Genomic DNA, 15,827 nt, shown 5'->3' on the forward strand with positions numbered 1-15,827 from the left:
ACCACTTTGGCCTGCTATAAAACATTGTCTTCACCAAAACGCAAACTTGCGGTTAAAAGGTGACAAATCGCTGGTTAACAGCATTTGTGAATGAAAAAACGAAAAAAAAAAATCTATTATTGACACCACATGCCATGACGAAAAGTGCACTTTTTTGCAGAGTGTAAAGCTTACGGTTAGCGGCATAGCGAACGTACGTCCGGTGAACATTTCAAAATAAAAGCACATCATGTTCAACTTATAGATAACGATTTCTGGAATTAATCTCACATACTTTGGAATACAGATTCTACACTGAGAATAGTTTTAAAATGACACCCTTTATGAAAGTGTGGAGGCCCACGATTTTTGTGCGTTCACATTTACAAAATGAAGCGGACTATCTGAGAAAAACAACTGCTGTCATTTTAAAACAGACCAACAGTGCTAGTGTGAAAGCGCCCTTAGTTATTCAAATGCCGACTATTTTGATTTTAGAATAACTAAAAGAAATCAAGGGGATAAATTGTGTTAGTCAGTAAATATTTCTTTTACAGACCAAGCAGAGGAACCAAATATGGAATCACTCAATGGCGTACCGCAAGCAACACGTCACTTTTGCTCATTAATATTAATGACGTTAGCAACTGTTGATCGGCGGACAGTTAGCATTTATTTTACGTAAAAATGAAGAATGATGCGTGTCTTTTAGGCAATGTGACGCCAGCCTTACAACAAAGAGCTTTTTACGTTGAAAATTCTTGTGAAAAAACGAAAAATATAATAATTAACTTCAATTCTTGAATCCTTCCTGTTTGTATGCGGTACGGCTTTCGTACTTTTTCAACATAAATCCGGCGTTGCATCGCTCCATGTGTCGCTGCAACTGACTGCAAATAACTGAAGCGGATTGTGGGATGGCCCGCTACTTGAAGGCGTGGCGCAGTGAAGGCAGAATCTGACCCGTCAATATCATTATGAAGTCTATGGTGGTGCTATGACGCTCAACAGGAGCTGAACCAACAATCTCAGAACTGTGAGGCTAACCAAGGTGCTGCCGTGCCATCCGTTTTTACCTGTTTAAGTTCCTTAAATTAAGTGCCTTATATGTTCTTGGTATCCCTTATCTCATTATTTTGCTTAATTTGTTCCAAATTGTGTCCAAATATTTTTTTATATTTTGGGAGGACCAAAATATGTTTTTGTCCTACATCCCGCATGCTTTCCAGCACGGTTGTTGACCAGATAACATCTCTTTCTTTAACCGAAGAGTTATTTAAAAAAAAAAAAAAAAAAAATCGGAACTAGTGGATATGCACATACAATTAACACATTTCGACCATTTTTTATCTCAGTTTATTGAACTTATTTATTTTGTTTATTAACATTTTTCTTTAATATACAGAGATGTGCGCATCCGATAAAACATGAATGCTTTGTAACGTTCACAAATACCTTTACATTTTCTCATTGCTTTTTTTATAATTGCTCCTAAAGGTAACAAGTAAAGTGCAAACAGAACAGGCCCTAAAATGGAATCATGTGGCCTCCCTCAAACATTTTGCATATTGCTGTAATCTGTAACACCTATTTTGGCCGACTGCCTGAATCGTCTATTGCTCTATCCTGATGTGAATCCTTTATCAAAGACAAACCAACTCAGTTTTTTTTCATTTCCTTTTCCAAATCATAGCGTCAAAAATAGTTTTCCATATATCCATTGTGTTTTTGGTTGTCTCAAACAACTTTCTTTCAAATTTCACACCTCAATAGCCACTTCCCCTACTTTTGTATGTTTCCATTTTACAGAATACCCATCCTTACACCAGCAAATAAAAGGCCTGATTTGTGGAGTGATATTATCGTATTTTTGCACTATAAGGCGCACCTAAAAGCCTAAAATTTACTCAAAAGCCAACAGTGCGCCTTCTATGATAATCAATATTGAGCAACTCTGAGCGCATCTTTTTCATGCGCCTTAGATATGAAAAACATTTTAAAATAAGCCATTCATTGAAGGTGCACTTTATAATGCGGTGCTCCTTATAATGCAAAAAATACTGTATTTTAAGGTAATGTGAGTCTTGTATTAATTTTATGGCTACTCGACCTTCCTCTTTGTTTGTTTGGAGACTGAAATGGTGATCCACCTTTAGACATACTGTGTTCAGTTTTGAAAGTAATTGATCTAGTATTATTAATTTTTTTTAAAAATCTACTATATTTCAGGTTCATCACCATCCTCAGCGGCGCACCCACCAGCCAGCAGCTCTCGACATCCCCAAAGGTTGCACAGTTCAAGGAGTACCACTGACGAATGAAATGAAGCTGTTTGCCGTTCTCTGCATAGAGACGAGCCACTATGTCTCTTTCCTCAAATACGGACCCAACAGTCACGACTGGATCTTTTTTGACAGCATGGCAGACAGAGAAGGTGAGTACTTACACATGCAACGTGCTGTGACTAGGGTTGCCAACTGTCCCTTGAAAAACACAATCATCTGGTATTCAGAAACAAAAGTACGCGTCCTGTATTAAGCTTACAAGCTTTGTCCCGTGTTATCACGAAAATAGTCTTTTATTTGTAGAATGAACGAATACTGGTATTGTACTTTTCAAGAATATGTAGAGGAACGCATTCCATCGCCTCTCTTGTTTTCTGACCAGTGAGCTGACAGAACAATGACACTTCCGCTCATCTCATTGGTCGAGGAGGTACTGTAGCGTGCCATTAGAAAAAGGGAAGACAACATAAGAGTGTGGGAGATAAGAGGTTTGGGTAAAGCACGAGTAAAAAGCATGTTCTTAACGACGCTCATTTGTTTTCTTACTTTTTTTCTTTATTTTCATTACAGTGGTACCTCTACTTAAAAAATCAATTGGTTCTGTTAGTAGTTTCGTAACTTGAAAACTCTGTAGGTAGAGAAGCGTTTTCCATGTAAGTACCCTTATCCGTTCCAAGCCACCCAAAATTCAGACATATAGTACAGGTCAAAAGTTTAGACATTCATGAGTTTTCTTTATTTTCATAACTATTTACATTGTTAATTCTCACTCAAGGTAATAAAAGTATGAATGAACACGTGTGGAATTATGTACTTAGCCAAATAGGTGAAATAACTAAAAACATGAATAATATTCCTATATCTTCAATGTAGCCACTCTTTGCTCTGATTACTTTTTTGCACACTCTTGCCATTCTCATGATGAGCTTCATGAGGGAGTCACCTAAAATGGTTTTTGACTTCACAGGTATGCCTTTTCAGGGTTGATTAGTGAAATTTATTGCTTTATGAATAGGGTTGGACCTTCATTTGCGTTGCATTGAATAAGGTGTGTCCAAACTTTTGGTCTGTACTGTAAATCTTTTATAATGCATAAAAAAGCATCAAAAAATGTAACAAACACATGTTACAAGTAGAGTATTGCACAGTAAACATAAAATCAGAGTTGTGCATAATAAAAAAAAAACAAGAAATAGCGTGAAGAATAGAATTAAAGTTACAGTTACAGTTACAGTAGAGGTCCTTCTTAGCCAATTGGATGCCAGGAATGCTAGGCAATAGCTAATGGCAGAGCAGCTATAAGAATGGTACATTCCGTAAACTGTATTTTTGCCTTTCTTATACTGAAATTTCTTTCGGAAAAAAGGTAATATTTTCCCGTTGAGGTGTGTGTCTTAAAGGGATCCTCGATCTTAAAGACATGTAATTTTTAAAAGATAAATGTTAGGGTGAGTTATAATAATTTGATATTTAAACCCCTCTTAATGTTTTCGTTTTAATAAAATTTGTAAAATTATTTTAACTGACAGGTCACCATTCTTGTTGACGTCGCAGTGCGGCGACATCACATGGCCCGCTGCCGAACTTCCAGCGTGTCACTCGTTAGCTACCCCAGCATGTCGTAGGTTCTATTCATTTAAATTCAATCTTATTTGTATAGCCCTATATCACAATAAGGTTGTCTGAGAGGGCTTTGCAGAGTCAATATGATACACAGTCAGAATCAGTAGGTTAATTAGATGAAGTTCATGTCTTTCATGACCTGGGCATCCCCATCCTTAGACCCTCCATGTCAGTTCTGCCTTTCCACTTTGAACCAGAGCGGAAAAGTGAAGAGCAGGACAGAACTGTCGGTCGTTCACAAGATGAGCAGCAAAGGCAAAAAGCAGAGCAGGAAATACCTTATGAGACAAGAGATGGGCAAAACTAGCGGTGTACTTCCGGCAATTGCGTCTTAATGACAACGGAGCAAGAGAGTGTATGCTGTCGAGAACTCCGGTTTTTGTTAGCTGATCTTCAAGGTGAGCTATTGCGTCATCAAACTTATTCCAATATAATTGTGTAGATTGTTAGCATCCAGAGCTTTCGTGTGCTTTACATACAGTACAGGCCAAAAGTTTGAACACACCTTGTCATTCGTGCATTTTTATTTTCATGACTATTGACTTTATAAGCTCTCACTGAAGGTAATAAAACTATGAATGCACACGTGTGATAGTCAGGAATGGAATTGTGTCATGGCTGACTGTCCTCATTGAATTCGTCATCTGACAGGAACAAATCCTGGGATCGAGTGACCTCCATGTCTTGTAGATCCAATCCACGTTTAGCTACATAAGGGTGGTCCTTATTAACTCATTCACTCCCAGCCATTTTCACCAGAGCAAGGCCCTTCGCTCCCGGCCGTTTTTTCTGGATTTTGACTGATTTTGCTAGGCCCACAGAAAATTCTGTTCTATTGCTATATAAACTTGGAACCCACCAAAAGAAAGATTAGACTCTCTTCTTTCAGCAGAAAAAGTAAGTTCGTATCTTATTCCATTCTTTAGAAATCAGCATTAGAAAATAGCTTAGTTTGAGCAATTTTCCAATTTCTGATGAAAAAACGGAGAAAATGAGCTTTTTGTTAACGCATACATTTCAAACATAGCTTTGACTTTAACAAAGCTATTTTTTGCATTAGTTACATTCCAAACATCTGAATAATGTTTTCCTTTTACAAAATACCATGAACAACCAGACAAATAGAGACAAAGAGAGAGTAACAATTTATTCACACACGACTACTGAGAGATGACGGTTTGTTGCTGAGATGATGCCGTTGTCGCCACGTCAGCTGTGTAAACTTTTCCCTCATCGTTGTCTGTCTCACAAAGATGGATTATTTTTTGCCTTTTTGCGGGGTCTGCTTGGCGAGCCGCTCCACGGGGTTTCACTCGTTTCTCACGGTCGTCCAGCGCCTGGCGTCCCAGGCGTCCTCTCGTTGTTTTGTTCGGTCGGAGCGCCGCCTGGCTTCATGCCGCCAGCGCTCTTGACCATGCTGCCCGGCCGTTCACTGCTGTTGAATCGGGTTGCCTCGTCTTACAAAATGCGCTACTGCCCTCCAGTGGCCAGTTTTATTGCTTTAAAATGGGTTTGGAGCGTTGTTCTTTGTTTCTCAGATACAGCGGAAGCTATATATGCTTCTTATTTAAAAAAAAAAAAAAAAAAAAAACGCAAAAGACGTATAAATACGTTTTTGGGACAGTGGAGCATTTAAAAATAGAACGTATTTATACGTTTCTGGGAGCAAATGAGTTAAGCGCTCGGCGCGCATCAGCTGGCCACTGTACCGTTGCATCGGAGGTGTCTGGATCAGTTTGTTTGGCAGCATCACTCATATTAGGTGAATACTGAACAGACACACTTACTGCCTGATGAACTGATTATTAGCTTACTCGGTGACTAGCGGTACGCCCAAAGGTTTGCCTACCGCTGTGGCGACCGGAGCGGCTTGCCTGCTTAAGAGAGCGGCCCGAGTTCCTTGTCTTTGGCGCTTCTTTGCACGCATTTCACTTGCTATCCGAGCACATTGAGGCTTCTTGTGTGGGAAAATAGTTGGAACAGCATTTGATTTTAGTCTCCGCTTATATCCAGCCGCTCCGGTGAGCTCTTTCATAAGTTGTCGTTGACTAAAAGCCTCGAACGCGTGAGGAGAAAAATGGCGAGAACAAAGCCCTGGGTCTTTGGGAAGTTTTGTAAGTCTACAGGCATTTTCCCAAACCTTTCTCCTCTTCTTGTCAATAGGAAATCTGTGGCGACTCACATCACTCCCCCTTGTTTCCATTTGACTGGAAATTGCATCCAAAAGCAGCACATTGTGGCATTTTACTTTGAGACTTTAGGTAGAAATACACAATTATTGTACACAATTGGAAGCATCCCATTAACGTCATCACTCCGAGCCCGCAAAACATGGCGTCAACTATCGGTAAAAAGATGTACTAAATATTATAAAATATTGCCATTGATTTAACATTTTATGTGTTTCTAACAACATATTCTAGTACCCCTGGCTGGATTGACGTCCTCGCTGCTACCCCCGTCTCATCTGACCAGAGGGACCTCTTCTTGCTCCTTTACTCCACTGTATTTTTACGGACTACAATTTCGCTTGCTAATTCCCATTAGCCGTTCTGGGGTTCCTGTCTATCCGTCCTGGGAGTGGATCTCTCCTGACTGTGGTACTCCCCAAGGTTTCTCATTTTTCTCCCAATTGACTCTGGAGTTTTTGGAGTTTTTCCTTGCCGGCATGGAGGGTCTTAAGGATAGGGGATACCCAGGACTTGAACTGTATCTATTCATCTTTGTTGCTTCATTTCTAATTGTGTATCATATTGCCTCTGTAAAGCCCTTTGAGACCTCTGTTGTGATTGAGGGCTATACAAATAAAATTGAATTGAATTGAATTACAAGAGAACAACTGTGGTTTATTAGAGCCTACATGTCTTTAAGATCGAGGATCCCTTTAAGGCCTAATTATACGGGACGCATCTTCGGTATGAATCCGCCAATCTCCGTGTTGACTGCGTGCTTTGCAGTACGTCAAAAATTGGACAAAACATACCGGCTGCACACAACTGCGGTCCGGCAGCTCCATGCAGTCTCTCGCGCGATCAATGTGGCATTAAAAACAACGACAAACACACGGAGTCTATACTCAACAGAGAAGCAGAGAGAGAGGTGGACTTGATTTGACGGAACATTTTCTCCTGAATTATTTTTTGCTTTTACCATTGGTTTGTGACACTATTTAATTACTGTTTTAAATTACATAACTTGCATAAAACTCACTGTCCATCCTCATAGCTTATACTATGACCTTCCATGCAGCTTCCTTTCTAGCGTTCTTCGTCCATGTTCGCTGGTGTTTAAAGTGCCTGTGACAGCATAAAAAAATCTTAAATAGCATTGTTATGTGAATTAGAATCATATTTTGAGACGATTTGACTATATACAACATTTGGCAAGGCGCAGATGACGAGAAATTAGCCTTTTAATCTGCCGTTTAGCCCCGCCTGTCATTATAGTGCTCTAGCGTCTCCAGCTAGAGGATGTCGGCAGAGTCATGATTTCATCTGATTCAGAATTCAGCCCATGGGGAAGATTCAGAACGAAGAAAATTGCGATAGAAAGCAGCAAAATGTCATTGTTTCAATCTCTCTACTCCAATGTTTTACAGGAAAATTTTTTTTATCAAAGTATTTTTCCCCAATTGCTAAATAAATGGTATGGTCATGACAAATAACAGTCTTGTGCTAAATGGAATACTCAAATATTGAAAATGCATTTATCCAGTACGACAGGGCAAAATTACTGTCATTTCCCTGCCATGGCTTTGGGGACGGCGGAAAGAGCGTAAACAAAACAGGAGGCGTGACAGCTTGCCGACATGCTAACCCGAACCGAGCGGCGTTTCTCTTGAGTTTTTTCTCACCTTTTGAAAAGAAAAATCACACAAAACTACCCCAACTCATGTCACACACAGTGGCAGGGTTGATTGTCTTCACCAATCGGCCAACCAACGGCGGCGGGCATGCAGTTCTCGTAGTCGGAGAGAGAAGGGAAAATGCCGAAAACGTAAACAAACCAGTAGTAGTATTAACATCCACAAAATTCAAGCCACCCTCTTATTACAACGTTTGCCATGATCCCAATAATCGACATAATATAAAAGCTTACTCACTTCCTTGTTCCTTTAATTGTTCCTGGGTTGTCGGACTTGTTTTGCCCATCGTGGTGAACAAAAATCTTTTGGAAATCCAAGTAGCCTCACACCACTCTCCCTGGTGTAGCAACAAAAGCATACAGCACATTGGGCTGACGTGATGCGAAAAATAAACAAATTAATCATGCAAAATCAGCTGAATCCCCAGTCCAATTGCATGCTATAAAGCTATGGCTGTGTTGTGAGATGGTGACCCGGGTGACGTCACATTCGCATTCTTCCTCAACCCGAGAATGAAGCCGGAAGTCACTCATTTTCATGGCGCGGGATTAAAAAAATTGAATAAATAACCCGATCGCTTCCACACAAATCCAAGCGGTCCATTTCATTCAGGAGCATAAAATACGAATATTAAATAAACATGCTTTTTGGTGTCATTGGCACTTTCACTTTCTAGTATTTTTTGTATTAAAAATACATTGCTGATAATTAGTGTTTTTCATATGCTTATATCTTTCAAATTGGTACCTAATTAATTCAGTTTTGAGTCAATTTTTTTAAATTATTTTATTTTATTTTTTTTAAATCACATATCACATACAAAAAATTAAGGTTGACGGTTATCAGGACGGCCGGCTCTACCAGTCAGGTGTTCCTTATCTTTTTTTTCAGGGAGTTGGCAACCCTAGCTGTGATACACGCTTGGTACTCATATTTTTTTACTCACTCAGTCATGTTCTGTTGTTAGGAGGAGCAGACGGTTTCAACATCCCACAAGTGCGAGCATGCCCTGAGGTTGGCATCTACTTGAACATGTCTCCAGCAGAGCTGGCCAATCAGAATCCTCGGGACATGACAGGTGTAGCTAAACGTCTCTTTTGTGACGCTTATATGTACCTGTACCAGAGTAAAAGTATGTGCCTTTATCACTAAGTTACAGGGTTCGTACGAGTCCTTGAAATCTTTGAAAATGCTTGGATTTTACTGTCATTTTTTTCAAACTTTGAAAAATGCTTGAAAGTCTTTGGCGCAAAATATTACTTCGCACCAGTATTGTTTTCAACAACAATGACGAAAACAAAGATATTTATATATTAATATTTATCTACAAACAATTTTTTCATGAGGGCGTGACTAAAAATGTGTCTTGGATGACTAAAACATTACGAGACGAATGCCAGTTTTTGTCTGACGAGATAAGGGCAGGATGAAAATTTGCTATAGTTTGCGTCATAAGTTCACAGTGTGTGACATTTGCTTATCGTATGTGTAGTTAGCACGCATCGTGGCACCTTTTGGTCGTGTCACTCATGTGAGCCTTTTGTGAAACACGTCAGGTGCTCCTTGATACGTTTTGTTTTCTTATCTTGGCTGGATATGTTATGTTGCTTCAGCCTTTAAAGGTTTCTGCTGAGTGATCATCACACTAAATGTAGCTTGACAGCAGTTTGATTATTTTTTTGCATTACAGCACACAAAAACGATGATGATGTTTGCCTCTACTTAGACCTCTAATGAGGGCTTACCTTATTGTTGTCACGTAAAAGCAGTGTCCATGGCGATGATCATCCTGCTAGTGTTCTCAGTTTATCAGATGAAATTTTGGCCATTAGAAAAGAATTGGAGCGTTTTTGGCCAATTTTGTGTTCAACTTCTTTGCCCCTTACCTTCCTGCAATTTTTGGTTTATGATTTATTTGAATTGGATAAAAAATTGTGGGACTAGATAAATTTTGAAAAAAAAAAACATTTGTTTTTCAAAAAACCCGCGTTTTTGCATGAACGGTCATTTTTGAGGGTCATTCAAAAAATTCCCTGCATCGCACAAGAATTCCGGTCATTTCGGTATTCAAACGGTGTCAATGGGCCAAACAGTTGGGGCTATGCAGCGTGCCGAAGAAATGTCATTGGAAAACAAAAAATGGAATAACGTAAATGGTCGCTTTTGCATGACATGCAAAGCTACCATCAAAAAGTTGTAGAGAGTTCAAGATGACGCTCGTCTTCTAAATCCTAATGCTAACGAGAATGCAAATGCTATGCTAACATTCAAAGTTACGTTGAGTGTGTGATGATCACACAGCACAGACCTTTAAAGGCTTTAAGTGCCTACGACAGGATAAAAGTCTTAAATAGCATTATTATGTGAATTGCAATCATATTTTGAGACGATTCGACTATATAAACAATTTGGCAAAGCACAGATGAGGAGAAATTAGTCTTTTAATCTGTTGTTTGGCCACGTCTACCATTATAGGGCTCTAGCGTCCCCAACAGGAGGATTACGTCGGCAGGGTCATGGTTTCATCTGATTTAGAATTCAGGCCATCGAGGGGAATTATTCAGGACGAGGAAAATGCGACGAAAAGAGCTGCAAAATGTCATTGTTTCAGTCTCTCTGCTCCAATATTTTTATCTTAGTATTTTTCCCCAATTGCTAAATAAATGGTATGGTCATGACAAATAACAGTCTTGTGCTAAATGGAATATGAAATAATAAAAATGCATTTATTCAGTACGACATGGCAAAATTACTCCATAACGGTCAAAACTGTCCACTTCTTGAACCTCCCAAACTATATTTTATGCCACCGAAGTTAATCCGGCTTTTGTCATTTCCCTGCCCTGGCTTCGGAGAGCGTAAACAAACCAGGAGGCGTAACAGCTAGCCGACATGCTAACCCAAACCGAGTGATGTTTCAAAGTCTTTTTCTTGGCTTTCAAAGCGAAAAATCATACAAAACTACCCAGGATCATGTCACATGGCGGCGGGGTTGTTCATTGTCTTCGCCGATCGGCATCTGCCTGGCGAGAGCAAGTTACGGCTCGTCGGACTCGTTCCCCTGCAGGAGAGCTGGGGAAGCAGCTGGACAAACCGGCCGACGACGGAGGAGCGCGTAGGACCGATGGGGGTGTGAGGCCAACTGGCATTCTAGGTGGACAATCAGCCACAAAATGCAAGCCACCTCCGCATTAAAACGTGCCATGATCCCAGTATTTGACATAATACAAAATACGATGTTTACTCACTTCCTCGCAAGTCCAATGGTCCCACAGTTGTCGCACACTTGTTTTGGCCGATCTTGGGGTGAACGAGAACTTTCTGAAACCCAGAAAGGCTCACACGCCTCTCCCTGATGCAGCTACAAAAGCCTGCAGCCGTTTGGTTGGCGTGATGCGAAAAATAAATGAATTAATCCGCAAAATCAGCTGAATCCGCAGTCTATCTGCATGCTATAAAGCAATGCTGTATTGTGACATGCTGACCCGCCTGACTTCACATTCGCATTCTTCCTAAACCCGAGACTGGAGCAGGAAGTTACTCATTTTCATGGCGCAGAATTCAAAAATTGAATATACAGTATAAAATGATCGCTTCCACACACATCCAGGAGGTCCATTTCATTCAGGAGCATAAAACACGGCGTGAAATATGAAATAAACATGCTTTTTGGTGTCATACGCACTTTAAGCAACATTGCATATTCTCTCTTGCCAAGATAAGAAAACAAATCTTACCATGTGTTTCAAGACAAGAAAGCATGGAGGCTGAAGAGGACATCGGTGACTAGGGGTGGGTGCAGAATGTCAGATGAGTTACACAACCAAACACTACTACAATGCAGACTAACTGCACATACAGTACAATAAGAAAATGTCAACCATTGTGAACATTTGACAGAAGCGATGCCGCATTTTTGTCGCGTTGTCGTCTCATCAGACGAAAACGGGTATTCGTTGCGTTATGTTTTCGTCTCCCAAGACTCCAAAGACACGTTCATGTTCGTCAAGGAAATGTTTTCGTTATCGTCTTTGTTGACGAAAACACGATGCTGCCTACTCAACTGGCTCTTTATTCCAATGGTTCCCGCAGGTTCTTAAAAAGTCTTAAATGTCTTGAATTTAAAATCCGGATAATCAAGGTCTTCATTTGTCTTATATTTAACAAAATTTCAGTTGGTATTAAATTTCTAGACGAAATCACTGTCGTCTGTGTGTATTTGTTTTATTCATGGCAATGCACTAAATAGGAGAGTTTGGGATTCATATATGTTATACGGCGTACATCAGCGACAGCGTCAGCAAAATCTTCTATTAGAATAGTGTAAGCCCACTGGCTGCCATTGATGGCGCCAGACATCAAATTCTTTTTGACTGGGTTGGACATTTAGCGCTGTCAATGGCACTGAAACCAGAGCATTCACACATAGTCTTGTGTGCATTTACAGGTCACTTTGTGTTCACTTTTGGGCATTTACAGGTTCCTGTTAAATTGAAGTCACCTTCTATTCATTTGGGCACATTCTTGAGTCACTTCCTTTTCAGTCACCCAGAATCTACAGGAAGTGACATGTAAATGCCCCAAAATCAACAGAAAAGTGACCCGTACATGCCTCAATAGGAAACTGAAGTGACGGAAAATTAACAGGAAATGACGTTAAATGCCCTAAAATGAACTCATTGCCTGGCATTGGCTGCCACGGACGGCCATAGACATCCAATCCATTTGAAGTAGGAGGGATGGGAGGGATGAACTCATTCCAATTCACAGCAGAAGGATGAAAATGGCTTGTTTTTGTTTATTAGTTGTTTTGTAGAATAATTTCCTGACCCATGTATAGATAGTTGTTGAATTGCCATATAGTGAGATCGTCGTTATCATGAGCCTTGTATCGTAAATCATATTGTACACTGCTGGCTAAAAGTATAGGTACCCCTGCAATTCTGTCAGATAATGCTCAATTTCTCCCAGAAAATGATTGCAATTACATATGCTTTGGTAGTCATATCTTCATTTATTTTGTTTGCAATGAAAAACTACAAAAGAGAATGAAAAAAAAATTTAATCATTATCATTTTACACAAAACTCCAAAAATGAGCCCCTATTGGCACCCTTTAAAAATCATGTGATGCTTCTCTAATTTGTGTAAATAACAACACCTATTGCTTACCTGTGGCACATAACAGGTGGTGACAATAACTAAATCACACTTGCAGCCAGTTAAAATGGATTAAAGTTGACTCAACCTGTCTTGTGTCCTTCTGTGTACCACATTGAGCATGGAGAAAAGAAAGAAGACAAAGAACTGTCTGAGGACTTGAGAAGCAAAATTGTGAGGAGGCATTGGCAATCTCAAGGCTACAAGTCCATCTCCAAAGACCTGCGCAGTGTCATCAATAGGTCCATGGCACTGAGGCTATCCTCCCTAGATGTGGACAGAAATGAAAAATTAATGAGAGATTGTGTGGTTGGCGGATAAAGAACCTCGACTAACATCCAAACACGTTCAAGCTGTCCTGCAGTCCAAGGGTACAACAGTGTCAACCCGTACTATCCGTCGGCGTCTGAATGAAAAGGGACTCAATGGTAGGACACCCAGAAAGACATTTTGGAAGAATGTTCTCTGGTTAGATAAAACAAAAGTAGAGCTTTTTGGAAAAAGGCGTCAACATAGAGTTAAACAAAAACCTGATGCTTTCAAAGAACAAAACACGGTCCTCACAGTCAAACATGGCGGCGGTTCCCTAATGTTTTGGGGTTGCTTTGCTGCCTCTGGCACTGGACTGCTTGATCGTGTGCATGGCATTTTGAAGTCTGAAGACTACCAAAAATTTTTGCAGCATTATGTAGGGCCCAGTGTGAGAAAGCTGGATCTCCCTCAGAGGTCATGGGTCTTCCAGCAGGACACACTTCAAAAAGCACTACAAAATGGTTTGAGAGAAAGCACTGGAGACTTCTAAAGTAGCCAGCAATGAGTCCAGACCTGAATCCCATAGAACACCTGTGGAGAGATCTGAAAATGGTACCTTTCAAATCTCAGAGACCTGGAGCTGTTGGCCAAACAAGGATGGTCTAAAATTCCAGCAGAGCATTGTAAGAAACTCATTGATTGATTCCGGAAGCGGTTGTTCGCAGTTATTTTGTCTAAAGGTTGTGCTACCAAGTATTAGGCTGAGGGTGCCAATACTTTTGTCCGGCCCATTTTTTTAGTATATTGATTTATTTTTTTTCTCTCTCTTTTGTGTTTTTCCATTGCAAGCAAAATAAATGAAGCTATTGCTACCAAAGCATTTGTAATTGCAATCATTTTAATACTACTAATAATACACTGAGGGTTCCAATACTTTTGTTCTCACAGTCCTTTGGTCTTCTTTCTTTTCTCCATGCTCAATGTGGTACACACAAGGACACAGGACAGAGGTTGAGTCAACTTTAATCCATTTTAACTGGTTGCAATTGTTTAGTTATTACCATCATCTGTTATGTGCCACAGGTAAGTAACAGGTGCTGTTAATTACATAAATTAGAAAAGCATTACATGATTTTTTTAATAGCCAATATTAGCCAATAGGGGCTCATTTTTGGAGTTTTGTGTAAAATGATAATGATTTAATATTTTTTTTCCCCATTGTCTTTTGTGTTTTTACATTGCACACAAAATAAATAAAGATATTACTACCACAGCATTTGTAATTGCATTCATTTTCTGGGAGAAATTTAGGATTATCTGACAGAATTGCAGGGGTGTCAATACTTTTGGTCAGCAGTGTATGAAATTTTGCAACGTTTTGGTCTTAAATTATATTTTTAAGGTCTTCAAAATGTCTTAAAAATCATTAAATTCGACTTTTAAAAGGGTGCAAGATCTCTGTTGATTTTTGCAAAAAAAAAAAACAGCCACTTGTTTTTTTAAGAGTAGGAGAGATTGTAATAGCCTTTTAAAGAGCTTTACTGGTTTTGTCAAAAATTGAATAGTTTGTTGTTGTTGTGTACTACAGTTCCACACAAACGTTCATGGAGATATCATTTAGTTTAGCAATTGGAGGTGTGAGAGCCATTTGTCGAGTATCCCAAACTTCTAGAAAGCACATTTATCAAAGTTTGCTTGTCCGTGAATTTTGTGTCTCCGTCCGCCGAACAGCATTGTGTCACTACGCTAGCACCTCTGCTATTAGACGTGCTCAGTTTGCCAAAAACGCTTTAAATGCGCACCTTCCCAAGGGGTTTCTGAATCAGCACCTTTTAAACAAAATTTCTCAAGCCTCAGGTGTCATTGAACATTTTGAAGTACTTGTAAGAAGGCACCTAATTTTATTTCTGCTTTGTTTTAAAGATAATGGAAAAACTGGAAATCTGATCTTGAATGTCCTTTAAAAGTGCTTGAATTAGGCCATGAAAAAGGTGTACGAACCCTGACGTAAGTTGCTATGTTATTTCATCACTGTTCTCAAATATATATATTTCTTTATTCATCTTCCATTTACTTTTAAAAAGCTGTGCAATGAAGACAACTCAAACAAGTATTTTGTATTTTTCATGTATTGTATTTGAGGCCACAACATGTAAATGATTTCTTAAACCTGTATTCATATTTTGTAATGATTTTTGATGTTTTCAGGACCACTTAAACTATTGTAAATATGTTTTACAACATCATCTGTTTATTCTATTGTTATTTCAGATCATCTTTTAAACAATAAATGCTGATTTTATTCTCTTTCATAGCACAGTGTTATGAATTTTAGTTAGGAAATTGCACTGATTTTTTTTTTCGAAAGTAAGGGTGTCAGGGAAGCTCAGTTTGAACTCCAAGACAGGTGTTACCTTGATAGCTTGATTAGAGAAATAAATACGACCACAACCATGGATTGATTTTCTTTGAAGGTTTTCGTACAAGAGCTCTTGGGTACAGACGCGGCCCCACGCACAAAGCGCCTCTCCACATGTGGACAAAAGAGAAATGCAGGGCATGCCTCTCTTTATGGGTTGACATCATAGAAACGAAACTCATCATCTCACAAACCTTGGTATTTTTCTATACAAAAACATCTTTGAGCTGAGACCTTGAACACCG

The 15,827-nt window shown here is 39.5% G+C and overlaps 1 protein-coding gene across 1 annotated transcript in view; it reads left to right on the top strand.

Annotated features, from left to right (window-relative positions):
• cyldl (cylindromatosis (turban tumor syndrome), like) overlaps positions 1-15,453 on the top strand; it is a 72,540-nt gene extending 57,087 nt beyond the window's left edge. The window contains exons 14-15 of the mRNA XM_057842039.1: positions 2,209-2,413; positions 8,720-15,453. Coding sequence (XP_057698022.1) covers positions 2,209-2,413; positions 8,720-8,904 — 390 coding nt within the window. The 3' untranslated portion in view covers positions 8,905-15,453. The remainder of the gene's footprint in view (positions 1-2,208; positions 2,414-8,719) is intronic.
• Positions 15,454-15,827: the final 374 nt, after the last annotated feature.

Source organism: Corythoichthys intestinalis, chromosome 7 (assembly GCF_030265065.1).
Source record: "Corythoichthys intestinalis isolate RoL2023-P3 chromosome 7, ASM3026506v1, whole genome shotgun sequence".
NCBI lineage: Eukaryota > Metazoa > Chordata > Actinopteri > Syngnathiformes > Syngnathidae > Corythoichthys > Corythoichthys intestinalis.